The sequence below is a fragment of the Aulostomus chinensis genome, chromosome 14 (assembly GCF_037954235.1).
Source record: "Aulostomus chinensis isolate RoL2024-O1b breed Wild chromosome 14, RoL_Achi_v1.0, whole genome shotgun sequence".
In the NCBI taxonomy this organism is placed as follows: Eukaryota; Metazoa; Chordata; class Actinopteri; order Syngnathiformes; family Aulostomidae; genus Aulostomus; species Aulostomus chinensis.
The window spans coordinates 13,903,607-13,924,862 of NC_141333.1; the positions used below are offsets into that span (position 1 = coordinate 13,903,607).

The 21,256-nt window shown below is 43.6% G+C and overlaps 1 protein-coding gene across 1 annotated transcript in view; it reads right to left on the reverse strand.

The window, feature by feature from the left end:
- Nucleotides 1-642: 642 nt before the first annotated feature.
- xpr1a (xenotropic and polytropic retrovirus receptor 1a) overlaps nt 643-21,256 on the reverse strand; it is a 64,879-nt gene continuing 44,265 nt past the window's right edge. The window contains exons 4-16 of the mRNA XM_086224949.1: nt 19,522-19,623; nt 16,394-16,614; nt 16,070-16,219; nt 15,906-15,989; nt 14,685-14,766; nt 14,356-14,543; nt 14,074-14,253; nt 11,312-11,480; nt 10,389-10,589; nt 5,334-5,500; nt 5,065-5,204; nt 4,724-4,948; nt 643-4,151 (exon numbers count right to left, since the gene is read on the reverse strand). Of these exons, the coding sequence (XP_086081075.1) occupies nt 4,094-4,151; nt 4,724-4,948; nt 5,065-5,204; nt 5,334-5,500; nt 10,389-10,589; nt 11,312-11,480; nt 14,074-14,253; nt 14,356-14,543; nt 14,685-14,766; nt 15,906-15,989; nt 16,070-16,219; nt 16,394-16,614; nt 19,522-19,623 (1,967 nt within the window). The 3' untranslated portion in view covers nt 643-4,093. The remainder of the gene's footprint in view (nt 4,152-4,723; nt 4,949-5,064; nt 5,205-5,333; nt 5,501-10,388; nt 10,590-11,311; nt 11,481-14,073; nt 14,254-14,355; nt 14,544-14,684; nt 14,767-15,905; nt 15,990-16,069; nt 16,220-16,393; nt 16,615-19,521; nt 19,624-21,256) is intronic.

Genomic DNA, 21,256 nt, shown 5'->3' on the forward strand with positions numbered 1-21,256 from the left:
ATCCCACCACTCTGCCAATACTTTTGGATGACTTCCTCCAACTTGTCAGTCTCGTCAAAACCTGAAGGATGTGCAGTACTGTCTTTCACCAGCAGGGGAGGTGCAAACAACTATTTAAAAGTCAAGAACGTGAAAAGATCTGGAGCAGACAGAGAAAAAATAACAGGAATAGTATTTGAGGCCCAAAAAAATAACCTGCACCTTCAAATAATTCATAGCCATTGGATATAACTTATTTCTCCAAAACAGCCAAATGGAGGGGATGTGTTATATCTTGTGAACACTAATTAATTAAACTGAGGGAGCAAAGTATACCAGTCACAGAATATCCTAATTTTAGGAACAACTTTGACCTCTAAATACATAGAGGGACCAAGTTCTATCTTGTTGCCTCAATATAAATCTATACTCTGTCTGTGGCCACCCAAGGGCTGAGTACTGAGGTGCACATGACTCTAGTCTCAAGTGCCCTGCAGTGTGGCATGATGCCAATGTTCTGTCCTGCCATGTACTGGAGGAAGGAATCTGCGTACGCGTTAATGTGAGGACAAAAGCGGCTCAACTTGCTGCAGTTAAAAGATCCAAGTAGACAACAAAAAAAAGGGGTCAAGAGGCTGGCTGAGTTTTAAAAATAATCGTGGTTTATAAAACCCAGATATGACAGGATCACCAAAGTGTGTACAGAAATACAAATACAATCAGGAAAGCCATCATTGAACAGTGCTATACACTCGACATGTACAAACTACTCTGTAAAAGGGTGTGTGTGGGGGGGCGGGGGCGGGGGCGGCATGAGTCAGACTAAGACCTTTTCCTTTCTTAAGTCCCTTGAAATCACATTTAGCCACAGTCGATTATATATATTTTGTTTGTATCTTATCAAAGTAGAACACCCATCTAACAAACTACAGGAACTATCACATTTAGCTAGATTAGTAAGAGAAGGGTACAAACAACAACATGGGGGGGGGAGGGGGGGCTGCACACGTCAAGCACTTGAACATCATGAGGTTTCAGCAAGCGGTGAAGCTAAATCAATCATGTGACTCAAATGAACCCGCTGCTGTTGTTGTTGCAGGGTCGTCTTGATATGGTTGGGGGGTCGGTTCCTGTCTATGCATGTCAAAGTGCTTCTGTCCGCAAGGCGCTTTACAACAAATGTAACACAATATCTTCATGCACATTCACAAATGTACACTTGACAACAGTATCACAGCTTCAGGAGGACATACACCTGTCCCCACCTCCTCCCCTCCCCTCCACTCCCCGAGCCTTGAATTAAGGAAGGAATCATGAACAAGATACAAACGTCACCTCTTTTTTTTTTCCTATCTTCTGCTGTTTTTTTTTGTTTTTTTTATACAAACACATTTTCAACAGATTTACACATGAAAAAGAGTGCAGGATTGTGAACAATAAAAAAAAAAAAAAAAAAAAACAAGCTCACCACCTACAAAATACTGCTTGTCTCGGAGCAGAAACGGCAACGTATGACATCATCAATCATTGTCACGGTGGCTCCAACGACCGCTAATATACACATCATGTCCAATAAATTAACATCTATGTACAATGTAGAACAAAAGCAGCATGCAGGTAAGACAACACAGCTTTTTATTATTTTACAAAACTATCTGCTGCAGTGTTGTGCTCTCTGACACGGGACAGTGGTAGAGAGAGGCTGAGTGAGTGAGTGTGCGTGCGTGCATATGTGTGTGTGTGTGTGTATGCCCTTGTACAAAACATGGCGTGTATTTAAAATGCACAAGGAAAGCTTTTCTTTAACAGATGAAGCACGTCGTACTTTCTGGTTAGCAGTAATACGTTTAAGAGAGCAGAAGTAGCACAATCAGTACTTTCTATCACATTTTTCTCGTAGCTTTCTGGTCTTCATCCGATGACCGGTGATGCAGCGTAGCCACGGGGGAGGAAGAGTGAAACACACACCGGCATTAGAGGTCGTATCCTTCCTCTGCTACTAAGAGATGCTATTTTTTTCCCCTCTGGTGATCATTCCTAACAGATTAGCTTTGAAAAGAAAAAACCCTCACATGAAATAATTATGTTTTTGTTATAAAAGACCTTAACAGATAAAACAACAAATGCATGAACAGTATTTATCTGATGATGGAGAGGCTGAATGCAGGAGAAGCTTGATTCAGGAATTTTACAGAGCTACAAATGAATTTTAGTCGGGAGAAGTTTCGAGCGATCACGCGAAGCATTAAAATACTTCTTCGTAAGCAGACATTAAGGTTTACTTTGCCAGGGTTCCTGCAAGGTCTCAAAAGGGTCTAGCACTTTTCTGGGATTCTATCATTGGAATTTCAGTCCTTAAAAAGTCTTGACTCTAATCTAAAAATTCACACTTGGGTCTTAAATATGATTTTGATTGGTCTTAAAAGGATTAGGAAGTTGAGCAATATGGCAGTCTCCCATAATAGCCCCCCACCCCATCACCACCCCCAGCAATCCATACAGAAATAAAGAAACAGTGCTATAAATCTACATTTGGATCTCTGATGTTTCTACTAACACACAAGCAGTAAATAAGAAAACATTTTACTGAGGGCTGACTCTTCATGGCTCTTCAGTGAGCCTTTCAGGTTTGGCGCCGCTTAACGCATCACAAGGGACATAATATGGACCCTTTAAATTAAACCGGTTGAAACCTGCAGAAACCCCGTTTTCTCAGTCGGCATAATTTATTTTCAACGTCTGAATAAATTCTACCAAGCTGGATCTCCATCATGAATGTGACTCATTCAGATTTTAAAAACACGAATCTATTCTTCCTCTGGTCCCAGTTTGAGAACCAGATTGTTATCTGCACAGGAAGTAGAACACATCCATCAGTTCTGCACCAAAATTGACATTAACACTCATTATTCTTGTCATATTACTGGGATTTCCTACTTTAAGGGCAAAATAAAACACACACTTGTGTACAAGAAGCTTCGGGCTTCGTGTGGACAAAGCTGCCGGAGCTGTGACACATTCATCGAACTAAAACTGTGGCAAAGAATAGCCATGCACGTAGACGTAGTGAAGCTGATCGGCACTTTGAGAGGACACAGGATTTGTTTTTGCACTAATCTGAGATTGAGGCCAAATCCAGGTCTAACTATAACTTCAGTAAAAATTAGTTGAACCTATAAAAACATTCCAAATATTAGAAAAGACATGAACAATCATTATGTGGAGGCTCAAACTATTCTAACTGGTAGAAACAACACATGTAGAACTACAATAACGCACATCGATATACATACACACACATATATATATATATATATATATAAATTAGAAAGCAACTTCAGACTAGAAATGTTTGAATGAAAACATCCCATTTGTGTTTCAGTCGTTTGTATATGAAACGCACTTTTCCTGCAAGTGCCTCCAGCAGTTGTCGTGATAGGACACATAATCTATTACAACACAAAGCAGTCGGAGACAGAATGGGAATAGAAAAAAGAATCAACGAGTCCAGACCAGTTGATCTGATATGCAGTGACGAGTCCTTCCTCAGGTTTCCCGGTGATTCGTTATTAGTCTTTTGATTGTTTTAATTTCTTCTCCCTGTTGATCCTATTGTAGTTAAAAAGGCATGTAAACAGTCGTCTGTCACCTCTCTATGCAGCTAAATAAAACCACGAAGTAGAGAAAAAAAAACCCATCTAAACAAAAGTAAAGAACACTAAAAGAAGACATTAATCCCAGGGGGCAGTGTGGTCTGTTTGTCTTGGCATCTGTACGACTGTGTGTGCGCGTGTGTGTGTGTGTGTGCGCGTGTGTGTGTGTTTGATGTGTGAGCTCTCTCCTTGACTGTAGCGATGTTACACTTTGCTTGTGCTTCAGCAGGTTAGTGTGTTTCTATACTTATAAGGACCGGACATGACGATGAGGTAACTTCTCTTTGTGAGGACGTCCTCACTGGTTTAAAGGTTTAGACTGAAGGTTGAATCTACACTACAGGAGAGGTTGAGGTTAGTGAATGAGGTCAATATAAGCATAGAGCGGCAATGCGTGTGTGTGTGTGTGTGTGTGTGTGTGTTGTGTGTGTCTGTGTGTGTGCGTCTACATGCTTGGGGACTCAGCTGAAGGCCTCGTCATCCGTGTCCTCAATTAGCACCTTTGTGTCCTTTTTCGATCTGCAACGGAAGATTGAAAGAACTTATTATCTGGCAAGACTTCAAACAATTCATCCATTCAAACTATTCCTGCCGAGTGATGTCATACTGCTGTTATTTTTAAAGTGAGTCTCTGCTTTATCAAGGCCACAAGATGTAAAAACACAAAACAGATGTCAGGCAGTTCAACTTGTCTTGAAAGAACCCATCTTCATTTATGCCTCATTAGTCAGGAAAAGCTGAGAAATGTAATATTTAATCAAAATTCTAAAATAAAATTCTGCAAAAAAAAAAAACGGTTTACATTGTTATGTTTGACTCAGCTAATACCTGCAGTCATGTGACACAAATTCAGCTCAACTGCAAGATGTGAAAAAGTCCAAAATGGCTGAAAACACCTATATTCTAAGTTTAAAATATCAAAAGTTTTATATATTCTATTTTCTACAACTGGTAACACTTACTGGTACTTGAAATTCTGTGTACACAGTAATTCTCCTGTTTTTTTTAATTTTTAATTTTTACAATTTTTAAGAATTAAATTATCAAAGAAATTCTGATGATTGTTAAAGAAAATGAGACGATGTTCTTACTGTGACGATGACAGTAGTGGACGGCGCAGCGAGAGGCTGTAGGACCTCTTCCAGGTTTTCTTGCCTGAACGGTTCCGGACGCCATCCTCGTTGTCCATCATCTGCTCCAGCAGCGTCTGGTCGTCAGCGTTGAGCGGTGCCACCGAGATATCTCGGACGGCACGAAACTCACCGCAGTTATTCAGGTGCTCGTTCTCCAGACGGAAGAAATTCCACACGAAACGCCTACAGACATGAAGGTTTTGATTATTTTGATTTGAGATTTGTTTCAGCACTACTGTGGGAAAAGTATGTGAGCATCATTGTGTGGAAGAAATAGGCGTCATGGCAATCAGACCCACCTGAAGACTTCAAGGGGAGCCAGCACGGTCGCTAAGATGTCACCCATGGAGTGGATTTTGGTCATAGTGGTCAGAGAGATCTGGATCGTCCAGGCAAAACGTAGGATCACGTCCTCAATGATGGCACAGTAGTAGTAGGCCTACACACACCCACACACACATACAAACACACACGCAGGCATACAAACACACACAGAGAATATAGACTTGATTAGAGGAACAATGTGTATGTATGTGTATGTCTAGGAGGTTGTTCTATGAGGTTCTACCTTGTGTGGGTAGACAATCTCTTCTCTGAGGAAGGTGTTCTCTCCGGCACCACGGTCAAACAGACCCCAGTCCATTCGCAGGTCCCAGATCAGTGTGTACAGGGAGCTGATGGCCGAGAACACGATCAGCAGGTAGAAGAACATGTCCGCGTCTGTGTGTCCTTGCTCTGCAATGAACACACACACACACACACACACACACACACACACACACACACACACACACACACACACAGAGTTGTTGGTCAAAAAATCTCACATGTAGAATTAAAAGAAGAATTATAAAGCCTGGCATCTCGCTAATGTTGCAGTCAGTGCAACTTTGACAACAACACTTTCACCACTAGAGGGAGCCCTGTCGTCATAAATACAACATCTGCTCTCTTCAACTGATTCACAAACTTCAGGAGAACATTAACACCAAAACTAATTTATGAAAGCCCCGAGATTATTGTTTAGTTACGAATCATATTGAAATACCTTCTCTTTATTTATCAGAGAGGTTATGAATTACCAGATCCTGTCATTGTTTTGAAATCGTCTGTCTTCAACAAATGTCCATTTATGAGTTTCCTTTCTAAATAAAGCAAATGCAGGGAGATCTGCTTGTATTTAGCTGTTTAGCTGTTGTATTTAGCATACAATACATCATACTGTATGTGTGTGTATGTTAGTTCCAATACTGTGTGTGTTGTGTGTGTGTGTGTGTGTTTCCTAAACCTCCAACAATGATGATCCAGGAATTGATGTTAGACAACATATCAAGCACAGATCTATTAAAGGGTCAGTCACAGTGTATGGAGAAATTATCACATCGCAGCACAAAAATATGTGTGTGTGTGTGTGTGTGTGTGTGTGTGTGTGTGTGACAACACTGTGGATGTGATCTGCTTGTTCCTCAGTGGCTGCTGATATAGTTTAACACAGTGACTCAGACAACAGCCACCAGACGGGGCCCAGCCTCGTTCCCATTTGTCATAGTCACTGCTTCTCCTCGCTAGCAGCCAACGAGACGCCAGGGAGCAGAGCGGAGACATTTCTAACAGAGAATTACTGCTGCGCTGCCACAGTCCTGCTCTGATAACGGCCGGCTCCTTTTTTTCAAGTTGTCCCTCTGACCAGACATAGATTCAGCTTAGTCCCTGACAATAGACTTCTTTCGCTGCCCGACTTCTACTGATGCAGTTTAAGTGTTAACCCTTCCGTGTCTGTTCAGGATGAAGGTGAGTTTACCACCAGACTTGTGAGCCAGTGGACTATTTAAAGGTTACGTGGGCTGAGATGGACATTGATCGGATGCTTAGTTGGGGCTAGCTGTGGTCACTGACTCCTGTCGCACGCAATTAACTAACGCACACTCTCTCTCTCTCTCTCTCTCTCTCTCTCTCTCTCACACACACACACATACACACACACACATACACTCAGACACACACAGAGGCAAAGCTCTCTGTCTTCTTGTCAGTCTTTGTGCCTCCTCTCACCTTGAGAGGCAATACGAGTCATGACAGAAGGAGCAAGATCTGGAATGTGGCTGGTGTCTCCCTCCAGGAGAGAAGATTATTCATCCGCCATGGACTAAAGAGTTGAGCCGCTGGTTGTTTGTGTACAAAGCAGCCAGTTGGTGGTTCAGGCATATAGTTTGGATTCCACCTGGGTGGCTCCTTTGGGAGGTGTTCCTGGCAGCGATGAATAGGCCCCAGGGAGGCTTCAGGACCAGACCGGGCACCAGGTGCAGGGACGAGATCTGCACGCTGGCCTGGAATGCCTCAGGATCCCCCAGTCAGAGCTGGTTGATGTGGCCAGAGAAAGAGAAGCCAGGGATTCATGCTGAAACTGCTACCTCTGAGACCTGACTTCAGCTATGTGGTTAGAAAATGAATGGACTGGCTGGGACACACACACACACATGCACACACACACATGCACACACACACACACACACACACACACACACACACACACACACACACACACACACACACACATACATGCGCACGTGCTTGCTGTAGATGTCCAGGGAGCAGCCAACACATAATCAACACGTCAAACACTATCAGAGCACAAAGCAATAATCAGTCCCTGATTTTGAACTGATTGCTCATTTGCTGCCATGGTAACCATATCCTATCATAATCCTGGACACGATGCCGCCCAGCCACAAACCTCTCCTAATCAAATGTAATCTCTCCATCAATCAGGGTGTTACAACAGAGTCCTCAGTCACATCTCGCTCCAGATGTGAGTACATCAGAATCTGCTTAGCCTCAGCAGGGGCGAATTAAAGTTCAGGCAGACAGAAGAGTGTCTTATCTTTTTACTGGTTAATGTGTGATTGTGTGTGTGTACATGTGTGTGCGTGCTTGTGTGTGTGTGTGTGTGTGTGTGTGTGTCCTCAATGAACGACGGGGTCAGTATGTGAAATGAAGTTACAAAAGCTGTCAGCTCTCAGCTCATCTCTATTCCAACAGAGTCCAGCAGACATGTGTTCAGCCCCGGGCTGGTAATTACACATCTCTCCTCCCCTCTCCTCTCCTCATCCTCTCCTCTCATCATCCTCTCCTCTCCACTCCACTCCTCTCCTCTCCTCTCCTCCCCTCTCCTCTCCTCATCCTCTCCTCTCCTCATCCTCTCCACTCCTCTCCTCTCCTCTCCACTCCTCATCCTCTCCTCTCCTCTCCACTCCTCTCCTCTCCTCTCCTCCCCTCTCCTCTCCTCATCCTCTCCTCTCCTCATCCTCTCCACTCCTCTCCTCTCCTCTCCACTCCTCATCCTCTCCTCTCCTCTCCACTCCTCTCCACTCCTCTCCTCCCCTCTCCACTCCTCTCCTCTCCTCATCCTCTCCACTCCTCTCCTCTCCACTCCACTCCTCATCCTCTCCTCTCCACTCCTCTCCACTCCTCTCCTCCCCTCTCCACTCCTCATCCTCTCCTCTCCACTCCTCTCCTCTCATCATCCTCTCCTCTCCACTCCTCTCCTCTCCTCCCCTCTCCTCCCTCTCCTCTCCTCCCCTCTCCTCTCCACTCCTCTCCTCATCCTCTCCACTCCTCCACTCTGGTAATTACACATCTCCTCATCCTCTCCTCTCCTCATCCTCTCCTCTCCTCTCCTCATCCTCTCCACTCCTCTCCTCTCATTTCTTCTCCTCCCCTCCCCTCTTTTTTTGTTTTAGGGTCACAGACCGGAAAGTTTTTTTCTACCTTATGATCTCCACTGGCTTTATGCTGGTCTACCATGCAACATTCTGCTCCCCTGACCTCACCTCTGGATAAAATACATTCCTGGGGCTTAAATTAGCGTCAGACCTGTATCCCTTGCATCTAAGAGAGCGTCAGGTCTCAAGCCACTGTGCATATTGCTGAGCCTATATTGATCCTGACGAAAGCATCTCACCCTCACACTGTATTGTTCAGGGTTTAGGAATCTTGCCAAACCAGGAAATCCTCCATCATGTCTCTGGTTTCAGGCCACTGAGTACCTGCTGAGTTTCATAACAGTGTTAGTTATTCTCAGCTCTCAACCGATAAGAGAAATCTCCTCTATTTGCTGCTGCTGCGCATCAAAAATGAATAAAACTTAAATCCACAACACAAAAAGAACGTTTTCCTTGAGCATGACACAAGATAGACTATGACTGGAATCACACGGCTGCTCCCCGAAAAGCTCACGATTTCTTCATTCCATTTTCCAGTTAAATCAAGTAATTCCAGGAAGGAGTGAGGTCACACAGAAACCATCAGGGCCGTGATCAGGTTAGTGATGAAGGTGACACATCCTCACTGGCAGACTGGGATGTGGGCCAGATGCTGACTGACTCTCCAGTTTTACAGCTTGACCCAGCGGCGTGAACACGACAGGACCCAGCTGTGTCCTCGTGCAGATGGAGCCAGGCATCGTCTGTTCCGTCACTGAGACTCTAGCGGACATTAAGGGAATTCAAGGTAGTTTATTCATCATTTCGGAATTTGGTGCGATGAAATCACGATATAGGCGTTCAAATTTGCCCATTAAAGGTTTGAAATTTTATCAGGAGAATCATATCTAGAGGCAAAAAATTCCACAGCAGCCCTTCCCTCCACCACCATCTATCCTTGTGTGTATGTGTGTCTATCTTCCTACCATCCTCCTTTCACTTAACCAGCAACCGGCTAGGGCCTCCATTATCCTGTGGGATGAAAGACAGCTTCATAGAGAATAACACATGAAGAGAGGCCATTAGTCGACAGGCTTTAGACCAGAGGAAGAAGGAGGATATGGTTTAATGGACACCTTTCGAACTGAGCTGTGGGGGGAAAGACGGAGGTCTGTCTGTCTGTCTCTTTCTGATTCATTCAATATCAGATCACAGCTGCTTCGTTTAGGTAGCACTGATATAAACTATATCGGAAAAGAAGAAAGTCAAGCTGGGAAATAACATTTAGCACTGCGGAAGATAGAAATGAAGTTTCATATCTGGCATTTGCTAGTAAATAAATATAAACTGGCATTAAATATCTCAAAGAAGGCTTTGAAATGAGGCCAGTTGACAAGAATCTGGGAAAGTGCGATGGAACACAAAGGGAAGCTTTTATTGCCTGAGTGCTTTGAACACAAACTCCTTTGTGATACGGCGTCTGAATCGGAATAATTGCAGGCTAATTGAGAAGCCGTCAGACCAAGTGTGACTTGATTTTTAATGGTAACCACGTTCTTCCTTCCAGTGTCGTTCTCTCCAGTAAAAACATCAGACATATTGTGGGGGCACATCCGTGTTAAACGGTGTTTGACAAATCTTTCCCATTTCCATGATAGCAGCAGTGAAATCGAGGCCCGCTTCCAGCATACTGGTTCAAGGTCACCTCAGCTTCCTGCTTACACTCACGACTGCATACAAACGCCTGTATGCTGACATCTTTTTTCCTTTATCAGCAACACATCAATATTGTTGCGAGCTTGCTGTTGTTGTTTGGGTGTTTGTTCATTTTTCTGCTCAGCTCGGATGAGCTCACAGCACATGACAACATTGAGGTTTAACGTCATATACGTTGAGATTAGTCGCGTGCTTGTGTGTCCTACCTCTGTGTGTGGCGTAGAGTGCAGCGAAGGTTACAACAAAGAAAGTGGTGGAGTATTTCCCAGCATTCACCAGGTGAGGAAAGGCCCTCTTGGTGTCACGGTAACGCCTCAGGCATTGGATGAAGCGCAGCCAGGCGGGCAGACACTGGATGATGGCGCGTAAACCGTACGAGTAGCTGTGGCAGACGAAATCACCCGGGTCTGGAAAAGAACGAGGAAGAGTTGTCTTGTTTAGGTGTCTCGATCCCCTCCAGCGTATCATTATGAGAGTCACACATCGACCTCTGAGTGGCCACACATTTCCGTTCCATTAGTTCCATGTTAATTGGCTGCGTGGAGGCCGAAGTGTCGCCGTTGGAGGAGAGGATGGTCAGTGATTAAATCTTTATTGATATCATATTTCCTGAAAGCAGAGCTCAGCTGTCTGGCACTCTGTCAACAACCAAAACCTTGAAGATTTGTGTTTTTAATCAACAGATCTAACATTTGTGTTTCAGTAACATGGAGATATTTTGTATCTTGACCGTGTGATTAAGTAAAATAGGTTCGTCATTAAAAAAAAGGATCTGAGAGCAAAACTATTGACATTGCAATGAAAAAGATGCATTATTGCAAGTCCAGGAAATCTATTGATGTGAATCCAAAAATTTTGCTTGCAGTTGACCTGAGTCTCATGGGTGGGACTCAAAGATGGAGGACACGTATTTATTGGCCAGTCTCTGTCTCAGCCAGGCATTATTAGCCTACCTCAGACATATCGGTGCCAGTTAGGGGCTGGCCAGTATTAGCTGATGTTAGCTGTCGTTAACTCTTTTACGTATAGAGATGCGTGTGTGCTGCCCACATGACTCAACAATAAAAAAAGCAACAACAACAAACAACAACAGCTGTGGATTTTCGCTACTTTTTGCTGATGACCTCACCTTTAAACGTGGGCAACAGGCCCTTGCTGTTGCTCCACTGCAGCTCAAAGATGTAGAAGCAGATGAGATACTCGAGGTCCATCAGAACAAACACCAGAGAGTTGAGCTGATCTGCCAGCCAGAAATCTGCAAACTCCACCCGGTGGAACGGTGCAGTGAACACGCGGAACTAGAAAAGGGACAAGAGTGGAACGAAAGAGGGTCAAACCAGGGGATGATGCAAAGGAGCAGTATTTTATATGAATAATATTCATTTAAGAAGAAATCCCTATTGATGTTATAAAGAACAATGTCTGCTGCACCTCATCTCAATCCCTTTTACTTACATGGTTTCACCAAACTGGGAATGAGTAAGTCAGCAGTGAATCAGCGTGTAATTGTACTTCAGTAACGAAGTGTAAAGCAGCCAACAAGCTCTATTAATGATCTGCAACACACAAAGGGATAAAGCCTTTCGACGGTCTTATCACCACACCGCAGGACCTCCTGATGAGTCACGCTTAGTGTCTGTGTGCATGTATTTGTTTATTTGTGTGTCCAAACACACTGGTGAATAACAGGCTTGTGAAATGACCTGCTGGCAGTGTGTTGTGACTTGCTCCGGCTTCTATGGGGATGTTATTTGACTTTGGCAGGAGCACAGTTATTGACCATGCTTTGTAAAATGATACAACCCTCCCCTACCCGGTCCATTTACCTCCCCCAGGCTACGTTTGACATTCAGGAGCGACTGTACGACTCTAACCGTGGATGAAAATGCGGTTACAAACACAAAACCTCCCGTTGCTTTAAATGTCAAAGAATGTTTAACACCTATCAGACCATTACACAGTTCTCTTCACCTGTCAATCAAGTGTGTATTGATCAAGCATCCATATCCACTCTCGGAGTGTCAAGGCTAAGGCCGCTGCAGTGGTGCACTTAGGATTTCATTTCTAGAGCAAACACTAATAATCCAGGTGTTTGTCCCATAATGAAATATTTGTCTTTGCCTACAGTTTGTTGTCTGAGGAAACGACCATCGCCATCTCTGATAAATGTTACAACACAAGAAATCTACAGATTGCTTGCTCCACTGAACTATTCGATTATACTTCATGTTTGGCAATTATGAAAACCTGTCTGATCTAATACTGATTCAGTTGGTCTTATTATGGTGGACAAATCAAGACTGGGGGTAGCAAGTCACATCGGTGTGAAGGAAAGGACGAAGATATGAGGGAGGGGTCTAAGTGCTGGAAGAAAGGTAGCGAGGAAGAGGAGGAGGAAGAGAGTGAAGAGAAGAGGAGGAGGAGGAGGGACAGAGGAGCTCAGGGCTTCAGCATACTGATAGATCTATGCCCGTAATGATTGCACAGTCACAGCCTCCACCTCCCCCGGGACCAGGCTGCATTCTATTATCCCTCGACTCTCTGCCCTCTGTCTCACTACACCCCCTACACACACACACACACACTTGCACACACTCACACACACACGCTGTACTGCAGCCCTGTAGCGCAGCTTAGACAAAGAATAGAAGAACATAGGAGGATTTTGTAAACATGAGATTTGAGATGCACATCTGAACAGAACATGAATTCCTGTTGGAGGCACACACACATTCACATGAAGCATTAATATTTAAATCAAGTAAGCAGCACAATAACAAAGTACACAGTTATAGACACAAAAAAGCAAATATCTCACGCAAAAGTTGTTGTTTGACTTGAATTTGTACTCTTTTGCAGTTGTTTTGGTTAGTATATCATCATTAATACTACTACTATTATTATTATTATTATTATTATTAACAACAACAACAACAATAATAATAATAATAATAACAAATCCTTTATATTACCATAATTATAATTGCAACATTAAAACTGGAGGGTACTCAGGGAGCGCATTTACCTCCCCCAAGGCTACATGGCGTCATCAATTCTGGATCATTTCCAAAATCAAATTGATTGTTCCTCAGTTCTAAGTTCTAACGTTCTATCAGCCATCACAGTACATCCACAAATTCTTGAGTTATCCTGCTCACAGACAAACCAACACTGGAGGTCACATGACCTCCTCGGTAGCGGTAATAAATCAATATCAGTAACAGGCCAAAACAAAAATATCAACCTGGACTCAAAGCTGCGTCAGAATAATGGGAAGCTTCCAGTCAGTAAAAATAAGAATACTATGATAGCAAAAGAGATTGAAAGCTGCAACGTGCATCGATTTCTGATCTTTTTTTAATCGTGTCAGTCCCCTAAAGCGTCACACACTGCTGGAAGTCAACTAAGGCCTCATTCAGACTGCAGGCAAACCTTTTAAGGAACAAGGTGATGAGATAAGATTTGTTGTTTCCAGACATAACTAATCTATCCCTGATAAAACTTAAAAAGGACATTTTGAGGGAGAAACAGGTGGCAAGTAACACAAAAGACATTTTGAAATCTTATTTTGTAGATATTTTGATTCAAATCTGATGTAAAACCGATTCCAAATGTGGCTCGGCTCAGGATTCGTGTGTTGTTGTCTTTGTTTTCTTGCTGTTCACATCATCTAAACTATTTGGATACACCCAAACTAAAGTTTGAGCTGGAAGTCTGCACAAGGTCGTACTCATTCAGAGTACTTTCTAAATTCAAACTAAATAACTGCTGTCATTTCCTTGGCACGTATGATTGGTGGATGGCAAAGTTGAAATTACACAGCATTTGTTATTCGGTCAAACAAGGTGTGAACCAAACACTCCATCAAATAAAATAGCTGAGTGGACTGACCAGTAGCTTGAGGAGCCAGAAACGTGATTTGTAGTAGCAGGTCTTGAAGGGGTTGATGAGGAAGAGTAGCATGAAGCCGTAGAGGATGAGAGGGTTGATCTGCATGGGGAAATAGGTGTACTCAGAGTAGAGGCAGGAGAGGATGCTGAGACACCACAACACGCCGAGGAAACCAGCGATCTGCAGCACCGACAGAGAAAACAGATCAGCATGAGCACAATCGACATGACAGATCATTCAGAGTAAATAATTTAGTGTTTTGTTTGTTTTTCCCACTCTGACCTCAAACAGATGTTGGTGTGAGAGGTTGTTTCGAGGGTTGATCTCGAAGATGAGGACATGGTTGACTCCCGCCTGTCTCCATCCATAGGTGTTGATGCCCAAAAGGAAGAGGAACTGGATCAACAGAAACCCACCGCGATAGATTCGCACCAGAGGCCACACATTCTCGTAGCGGATGAACACTGCACCTGATAAAACAATAGATTTGCCCTCCTTTGAGCGTTTGATAAAATTTCCTAATCCTAATTTCATAATCTCTGTCATACAGTGACACATTACAAACTGAAGGATATGAAAAACTGATTCATTCAAATGCTAATGTGACATACCGGTAAGAATAAAGGCGATGGCGAGGATGATAAACACGCCGCAGTAAAGCCCGACACGGAAGGTTGTCCAGGCCAAAGCAGGCTGAAGCAGACGGAGAGGAGGACACAGAGACATGTTAGCATCAAGCAGCTCACGGTCTCTACTGATGGTCTATGTCCATGCCTGTCAGTGAAGTACATACCCAGACACATAATTCTATTTCATTTTATTAAGCTTATTTACACGTTTTCTAAGTAATATATTCTGAGAAATTAAGGAAGAAGTCACGTCTTCACACAGACTACTGTCACACATGATGCCATTTGTTCATAATATCATAAACGCTGAAAATTGAATTACATCCGCATTTTGGTTTCCCTTCGGACATGATTGATAAAAGGTCAATAAATCTTTCTGATTCTGAAAATCCTAATCTCTCTTAATATCGGAGTCTATGGGGCAATCGGAGGTAAGCGTGGAAGACAAATGTGCCTACGATGCAGGGAAAAAAATATTCCTTGGCACATTAAGTCACCGCACGCCGTATTTTAAGAGGCATTTTGTTTTGTACGTCTGCCCCATGAATCAGATCTGCTCTTAAATTCACTGGGCTCCTTCACAGCCCAAAACCCACCATTTTAACACGTTTTTTTGAAAATAGGCAAGACAGTTTTCAACACTTACTGCTTAAAGGTAGCTCAACAAACCACGCTGAAAACAAAAAAAGGAAGTTGATAATCCGTAAAGAGATGCTTTGACCCCTTTTAAGCACTTGAATATACAACATTGTTTATCAGACTCATGCCTTTGAGGATGTGAACCGGAGAGATTAATAGTCACGCTGCATAACTCAAGTCAGACATGACTGTAATTAATGCAGTAATAACAGCAGAAACATATCCTGTCAGTGGAAAGGCACTTATAAAATCAATACTGAAGGCTGATGCGGTTTCTTTTTCTGTCTCTCCTCCCATCTCTCTTCCTCTCTCTATTTCTCTGACAAGAAGCCCTCACACATTTTGTTTTTGATCTTTATTCCCCCGCAGTAATGAAAAAAGATGATTACAGGAAGACAGACGTAGAGGTAATCGTGAGTAGAATATGTGTGTTTTTAGGCTGCTTTAACAGTATGGGTTGCTGGGTTCTTAAAAACACAGTCAGTGAATCTATTTTTATTCAATGCATTGCACATCCAGTAAGAAGGGAGATTGCTGAAGCTGACATTGTGACCTAGTTCTGACCTGAGCTGCCCCCAGTGGAGGAACTCTCAACCTCTTCATCGCCCGCTGACGGTCTCCTCCCTCCAGCTCCGTGGTCACAAGCGTCTGGACACACAAACATTGAGTTTATGTTTTGTTTCAGTGTCTACATACTGGAGTGTGTGTGCGCATGTGTGTATGTGCACCTCCGTCTCTGTGATGAGCTGCGTGATCTTCTTGCAGGTGTAGAAAGGCGCCACCTCCACGTGAGCCACACGCCAGTCGGCCCCACGAGAAGTATCCAGGATCTTGTCATGTTTCTTCAGGATCTTGCGAAAACCAGTGAAGTTCAAGTTCTGTGGACAACAAACAAAAATATTGAAGTGTTCACCTTTCTCTTTCATTCATGTGTGTACGAGCATGTGTACATGCGTGTGTGTGTGTGTGTGTGTGTGTGTGTGTGTGTGTGTGTGTGTGTGCGTGCGTGCGTGCATATGCATGTGCGTGTGTGAGCCCATGAGTGTTCCTACCTGGTAGTTCTGGAGCAGGATGAGGCTGAGGTAGAACTCACTGAAGGCGAGCTTCAGGTCCTTGATGTTGTGGTGTTTGCAGCGCTCCTCCTGCGACAGGTGGAACATTGTCTTGCGTTTCCGCAGGCCGGGCGGAGCGTTGCTCTCACGCTGAGCGTCCAGTGACGACTGCAGCTCATTCTGCAGAGTAGCAAAACGTCTCTGGGCTTCAGCGAGCTTTTCTGTAGAGAGAAAGACGAGAATACAAATTCCAAAGAGGATTTAAGAATTTGGATGGCATGTTATTTGAGGAAAAAAGATACACATGCGACACAGTTACTTAGCTTGATACTCCTATTCCACTATTCCATGTAATATTTCATGAAATAAAGTAAGTTTGAATTAATATTCCTGGAATGTGAACATTTTATAGTTAATAAATACGAGTTGTTTATTAGCATTGATGCTCCAAACAGTTTTTGCTGTTGAGCTTTTTGGTTATCTGATCATTCAGCCTGCGGGAGGAAAGTAAGAAGACCCTTCACTTTGGCTCATTCCTGACTAACCGCTGGCAGAAGACCAGTGATATTAAAGCAGGACAGGTTTCTATAACAAGATGTTACAGGAAGGTGACAAGTAAAAATATCTTTTTATACATCCTGTCTCCGCTCCTCTTCTCCTGTCTGTAGGAGGAAGCAGACGCACGGAGACTATTAGGCTGAACTGATATTTCACTGCTGCTGAGTGAGGAACCATTATCTGGGTCAGAGTTAGGTTAATATACGCAGGAAGAGAGATGAGGAGGGAATCCTACAGGGTCTGAGCATCAGCTTGCCACAAATATCATCCTACATTTTTGACAGGAGATATACATTTTTTGTGTGTTTCACCACGGTTTCCTGGTCTCGTAAGGGCGGTGAGCGGTATCTTCTGAGGACGAAATACCCTTGTGGGTATGTGATGACCAGCATGATATTTTAGATGACATTCATAATTGCACATACGTTCCTTCTCTAGATGTCACACTACCTGCTTTGTAGGAATACAGAGCTCTAATTCTTCAAATGGATGAAGGACAGTCGGTTTGTCACAACAGTGACAGTCAGAGGCGTGAGAAAGTCAAGACCTCGCCTGCCTGCACAACTTTTTTGGATTTGGTTTGGATCAAATCTGAGCTCTGGGAACGCAGGGGCACCTCACATCAGATGATATGGCCGACCAGTTAATCTGTGTGGGGTTAATGAACCTTTAACGGAACAGGTGGTGGTTTAGATTTCCTTTGGTTGAGATAAAACGACAGCCTAGAAAAATTGCCAAAGCCCTCCATAATAAGAGGATTTTATTTTGGTGTGTGTTTAACCCATGGTGATGAAAGTGTTGTCCAACAGGCTGGATTTCATTGCAATGCAGCAGAACAGCTTTGAGAGGTCGGGACCCCTTTCACAGGGAGATAGGGAGGCAGAGAGCTGTGGAGGCAAGTAACTTGTAAAGTCAGCACACAATTTATCTCTTCACACACACACACACACACACACACACACACACACACACACACACACACACACACACACACACACACTGGCACCAGATAAAGCTGCCTGTCAGACTCAGCTCTATAATTTCCTACCTTCCCTTCCTGGGTGCAGAGGATAAAGAGGACAGCTGAGAGCTGCAGGGAGACACTGATGTTTTCATATACAACAGGGAAGTGACAATTCAGCCAGTGTTCATACACAACTGGAACTGCATCACAGGGGGAAAACAAATCAATGCCTTGTATTGATACATCGGGATTAAATGCACGTGTTTTATTTTTGGCTTTACCTAACTGCCATTTTTGTTGCTTTCACGTTTATATGATTTCTCTCCTCCTGCACCTCTCTCTCTGTAACTGACAAAACACCTTCTTCCTCACTGAAATAAAACAACCCGCTCTTGTCTTTGCTTCCTCATTCATTTAAAACAGTCCAAAGACATCAAGAGGGGACGAGGCTGATTGATACTCTAAATTGACAGTAGGTGTGGCTGTGAGTGTGAATGGTTGTCTGTCTACATATGATGGACTGGATGGACTGGCGACCCGTCCAGGGTGAACCCCGCCTCTCGCCCAAAGGCAGCTGGGATAGGCTCCAGCCCCCTCCCATGACCCTTAACAGGATAAGTGGTAGAAAATGGATGGATGGATGGACCACTGTATTGTCCCTTCCTCTCTCTCTCTCTTTCCCCCCAACCTCTCTCTCCCTCAACTGACATCTATTACATGTCTTCTGATAAACGTTCAGCATCAGAAGAATCCAAACCTTCAGATTCATCCTGTTGTGTTGCATCACCTAACGTCATGGAAGGGTTGAATTTTAATGTAGTGAATCTTTAGCTGCTTGAAATGAATCAAAATGAATCATGTCACTGAATCAAGCTGCGTATCAAATCGTTTCCAAGTGGTGACGGTTCACATTCTGAATATAGAAAACTGGAGGAACCTCACACCTACGACCTGACAGCATATCACCGACTAATTTATTCTGGTTTTTATCCCAAAAAGTATTTAATCATGTCACCATCATATGCACACATTGCTCTTCCATAACCAAATAAATGATGTCATTTTCTCCAACAGATAATGGGTAACAATAATGATGGGCAGGAGACTTCTGGCATACATCAGTAATCCAACTAATGATGATGATGTTGTTAGAGAGGAAAAATCACATTTTCTTCAATGGGTCACTGGCTCAACCTTGTGCTTTAGGGACTGCAGTGATTTATATTCCATTTCTTTACTGCTCGATCATCTCGTCTCATCATTATGATGTGGAACAATCCTGCCAGTCAACCTTGGCCTGCTGCTGACCCGGAGAGCCTGTAGTTCCATGAAAAGCCTTTAGAGGAAGCACAACCTGTCTTCTCCCTGAGCTGAAGTTCAAGACCAGCAGCAGCCCTTCTGCTACCAGAATACCAGAATATGTTATGGCTTCCATCTCATGTTACACTTCACACACATTCTCCCTCACAGCCTGAAATACACACGCAGGCAGGGCGTGCACACCAAAACATGACCGGCTACTTCGGTCAAATAACAAAGATTGGGCACAATGTCATTTAGCATGGAAATTGTGCAGATCTGGAATCAGTAAACGGGAAATACATGCCTGAATAAAAAGTATTGATTTTCAAGAGTTCCTTCTCGCAGGTCTGGAAGAATCTCTCCTCAAACTTAGCGTAGTATCTCTTCACCGTGTCTTCATCTGTGACTGAAAACAGAAAAGAGGAAACATGATAATTAATGGTGCAAAGACCCAAATACGGCATGAATGGCTTTGGTTCCCAGTCATGAGCAAACGCAGGAAAACACCTGTAATGTACCCGCAATTAAAATAATATGAGGACGATGTGGGAGAAAAATACATTCCAAATGTCTTTTGATTACTTGGATGCTGAGTAACAGAGTAAGTGTGTTGGCGGAGGATGAAAGAGGAGACATGAGAGGAGTTTGTGGGCAGTAAAATGACCTTGCACCCCTGCCTCTTTGACTTCCCGCTGACCAGCTATGGCTGCTCTGAAGGATTTTTTGGGGGGGGATTCACTTTTGTCCTTGATTATATGTTTACACACACTCAAATACATCTGTGAGATCAATACGAGAAAAGCAGGAGATAGAGCGCCGCTCTTAATGATGAAGGATTGACTTGCTCTAAAAGGCTGGTACAATATAAAAGAGCACGCGCACAAACACACACACACACACGCGCGCGCACACACACACACGCACACACACAAACATTTGAGTTGATACTAGTGTGAAGTTGGAGGATACAATTGCTCATTCATTAACACACTAGACATCCCTCCATCTAATCACATTCCCAATCAGATCAACAGCTTCCCTCCCTCTCTCTCTCCCTCCCTCTGTCTTTTTCAGGACCAGCCGATACAAACAGCATTCATGCATCATCCTGAATGATTACGTCCCACTCACAGCAGGAGACCAAACACCAATCACCTGTCAGACAGGCACAGTTACACATGATGAATCCCACGTGTCGTCATTAAAGTGGTCACCTCTCAGCTCAGCACAAGTCATGTCAGTATTTACCTGTATGGAACACAGCAGAAGTCTAATAGCAACAACCAGGTATGACAGTTCCCTCCGAAGTCATTTTATTAAACAAACGAGAGCATGTCTTATTCTTTCATAATAACAGTCTCTGCGCCTCACCTGTACCTTAATGTTTCATTTGTTCGGATCAAAAGAAGCAATATGGTTTTGGGGACAGATCCAGCGGCGATGTCGCCGCTTCATAAATATTAGCTTTAACACAAAGTAAACCCAGTCAGCAGCTGAGAGATGAACAAGCTCTCTTTTCACCAAAGTAATAAGAAAGAGAAGCCCCAGGCAGCAGTCTGTCAATATCACTATATCACTGCTCCGCAGTATAGAGATGTACACACACACACACACACACACACACACACACACACACACACACACACACACACACACACACACAGTTGTGGGGTATATAAGCTGCCCTGAAATTATGAAAATTGGCAAACAACTGCTTCAAAGTTCAACAGCTTCACCAGAAAAACTAAAAGCTATAAGCAGCTATAACCGGAGCCCCTGCCCCCCACTCCCCAACCCTGCAAGTGTGTGGCTGTTCAATGGAGAGAGAGGGAGGAAAAAACATGCGTGCACTGTGGTGAAATTATCACTTCCTGCGTCCACTACTGGTGCTTGAGAACATACACTTACTATGGATTGTGTTGGCTTAGGCTACATCAAGTGGAAACAACACAACACGTACATTTTGATGTACATCAATCAAATTTTTGTTACATCAGGCTTACTTCCTGTAACCTCTAGGTTGCGTTATGACTTAAATT